Source organism: Danio aesculapii, chromosome 8 (assembly GCF_903798145.1).
Source record: "Danio aesculapii chromosome 8, fDanAes4.1, whole genome shotgun sequence".
Classification (NCBI taxonomy): Eukaryota; Metazoa; Chordata; class Actinopteri; order Cypriniformes; family Danionidae; genus Danio; species Danio aesculapii.
Genome location: NC_079442.1, coordinates 11,950,570 through 11,953,692, shown reverse-complemented (window position 1 = coordinate 11,953,692; position 3,123 = coordinate 11,950,570). Strand labels below are relative to the sequence as shown.

The following is a 3,123-nucleotide window of genomic DNA, read 5'->3' as shown; positions in this document are numbered from 1 at the left end:
TTTCACCACGTGAACTTAAATAGCAATTAATAAATGATCCTGAGTATGATGGTATGAGGCGTGGCCCTGCCCTCCATGGCAACTGCTCATTGGAAAACAGTGCCATGGGGATGGACCAAACCAGATTACTTAAAAACCCACTGCAGCAGTAAAACTTTTTGCATTAGTTTGCTCGCGCTTGCTGCTGCTCTCTGCCTCCTTTCGCCCTGCTCGGACACCGCACCGCCACGCAATTGGGTCACCACGAACTTTCCATGCAACCTCTTAAAGTTTCATCTTTAATGCAACCCTTCCATCTGCAAGCCAACACTGGAAAACACCTATACACTCTTGCATTAACACACATAGGCTACGGCTAATTTAGCTTAATCAATTCACCTATAATGCATGTCTTTCGACTGTGGGGGAAATCGGAGCACCCAGAGGAAACCCACGCGAACACGGGGAGAACATGCAAACTCCACACAGAAATGCCAACTGACCCAGCCGGGCATTCTTGCTGTGAGGCGATTGTCTTACCCACTGCACTACTGTGATGCCACATGTCCAAATTATACTGCAAAAATAAAACAACTGTTTTCAAACTGTTTTTCTGATATCCAAAAGTAGGACAACAGATTGCCACAAACTCACACCATTAATTCAGTGTCACTCTGGCTATTTCAGTGTCAGACTGGAAGTCCAAGTGAACTTGAAGTCACTGAGATTTTCAGTATGTTCATGTACTTCCAACTGAAATGGAATACTGTGTAGGAAGCGGAAGTTTCTTACGCTTAACATTCCCTTGGAGCAAACTAACGTTAAAAAGGGTGTGGTTCAGAATATTGTGGCTGAAGCCACCAAACTGATGACAGCAGAGAAGGACCGGCACTTCAAATGGAAAAGCAAATGGTCAGACATTAATTGAAGATTACCAACAAAGAGTTTTTTTATTGGATTAACCTGCATTCATTAATTGTTCACCTAAAGAAAAACAATATGTGCTGGCAAAATAAACATTCCTAATTTAGATTTTACACAGACTTTAAACAGAGCAAAAAAATTTAAACACCAGATAGTCAATTGTTTCATTTTCAAGGTAAGCAATCTAATATGCTGGTCAATTGAAAGTTACAAGCTATCAGCACTGAACACGACAAACAACCTCTTGCAAATTTTCCTTAGTCTTAATATCATAAACAGCATAAGGCATCAGTTTATGCTTATTTTTCAATTGTGTTGCCCTCCAACCAGTCCTGATGGAATCTCTGTTAATAGGTTTCATTGTCTGCAGTCTTATCACACTGCTTGTGTCCAATGTGAACACAATTTCAGAATGGTTTTCTAAGCCGCATACAGAAATAACAAAATAACACACCCACAGTTGCAGATATGAAACAGAAATATAAGCCATCAATACTGTGGATGTCAGTTCAATTACATTGAAAAGCCTTCCTTCTGAAAGGGTTGTGCGAAAGTTTCTTTTGCCATTACAGCTGTGTCATCACTCACTGGTCCTCAGTCACCTGGTCTAGAAGATTCTTCATGTCCAGAAGTGCATCCGTTAGAAACTTGGACAATTTAGTGGCATTGGTTTCTTCACAGCTATTGAAAGCAGTCACAGCAAAGTTGATATGATCATCCATAGGATTGTAACAGACACCATAACCATCAGGAACCAAGGGTCCAAAACACATAACGCAGTCCGTCTTTGATCCAACCTATAAAGAACAGTCATTGGAATTATGAAAAATTTATATCTAAAAACATCAATTAGATAATTTGATAACACTTTACTTGAAGGGGGTGTTTATAAGACTGTCATGACACCATTATAATCATGACAAGACACGTCATAAATATGAAGGAGATTTTTAGCATACTTACGGCAACTGCCATTAAGTGTCATTTAACTTAATTTTGTCAATCTAAATGAAAAGATGACATTGAGATATCTTTGTCATTACAACTTGACAGTAACATGTAGGGCTTTAACACTGTCATAACTTTTCATCACAGTTGTCATAAGTATGTATAAAATCTCTTCTGTATTTATGATGTTTCATGTGTGATTATAAAAAATTCATGACAGTCTCATAAACACCCTTCAAATAAAATGTTAACCATATTTCAAACTCATAAAGAGCCAGTACACCCAAACATAAAAACATTGAATGACAATATATATAACAATTTATGGGCAGTTTTTTTTAAAATAATGCAATCATCTTTTTCAGATTTGAAGGAATTTGGGGCTTTACCATGCTATTAGAACACTATATTACAAAAACAATCAAAGCTCTTAAAAAGATAATTTTGTGAAAAATGGAAAAGCAATGATTGCTGCACAACTAAATCTGAAAGTTACAGCAGTCAAAACGTTAGTAGAAAGCATGGCTCCGAACTGCTTCAAGGAACAGAAACGAAAAACAGAAATGAATGATATTATTCAGGAACAGAAATGAAAAAAAGATCAACTTTAATGGTTCTGAACAGAAACGTTAACATTTAAACGGTTAACAACGTTATTTTATCATTCTCTTTTTTTATATGAATTTGTGAGACAAAAAGCATTTATTTAAAGCATGTGTACAAATGCGACGGTGAAATACAACGTGAAATGACTGCAAAGCAGACATCATAAGCGAGAGTCATGTCTGATGCGACGAGCTTGTCTTAAAGGTTACTGAGAACCTGCTCTTTTATGTACAAAGGTATGTTTCGGTTTAAGTTATTGTTACTAAAACTTGTATTTATACTAAATGAATTATTGATTGTCGATTGTTTTTAGATGCAGCTCCATAAGTAAAATCCTTCTGTTAACATTTCTCTTATAACAAATCATCTGATAATTCGATCTCTAATATTGAAGGATGAGGGGCAGATCATAAACATGATGGATAAAGTTTTGAGTAATATGATATAATATCAAACCACTCAAGCAATTTCCATTCGGAGAATCACAGTATTTAATAGGTTAGTCCTTATAAACAATCCATTAATAAAATACATTAATAAAATAAAATACATTAATAAAATATGCAATATGAACCTTATAATGATCAGAGTGAGGTAATGAGGTATGCGCTCTTTTTTTGTATAAACTATAAATGTCTGGCCGTAATGCGTATTTAGGCCTATGCC

The 3,123-nt window shown here is 36.1% G+C and overlaps 1 protein-coding gene across 1 annotated transcript in view; it reads right to left on the bottom strand.

Annotated features, from left to right (window-relative positions):
• Nucleotides 1–903: 903 nt before the first annotated feature.
• Nucleotides 904–3,123, bottom strand: part of zgc:154046 (Carnitine O-acetyltransferase-like) — a 66,591-nt gene continuing 64,371 nt past the window's right edge. Inside the window, exon 14 of the mRNA XM_056463175.1 lies at nt 904–1,700. Coding sequence (XP_056319150.1) covers nt 1,488–1,700 — 213 coding nt within the window. The 3' untranslated portion in view covers nt 904–1,487. The remainder of the gene's footprint in view (nt 1,701–3,123) is intronic.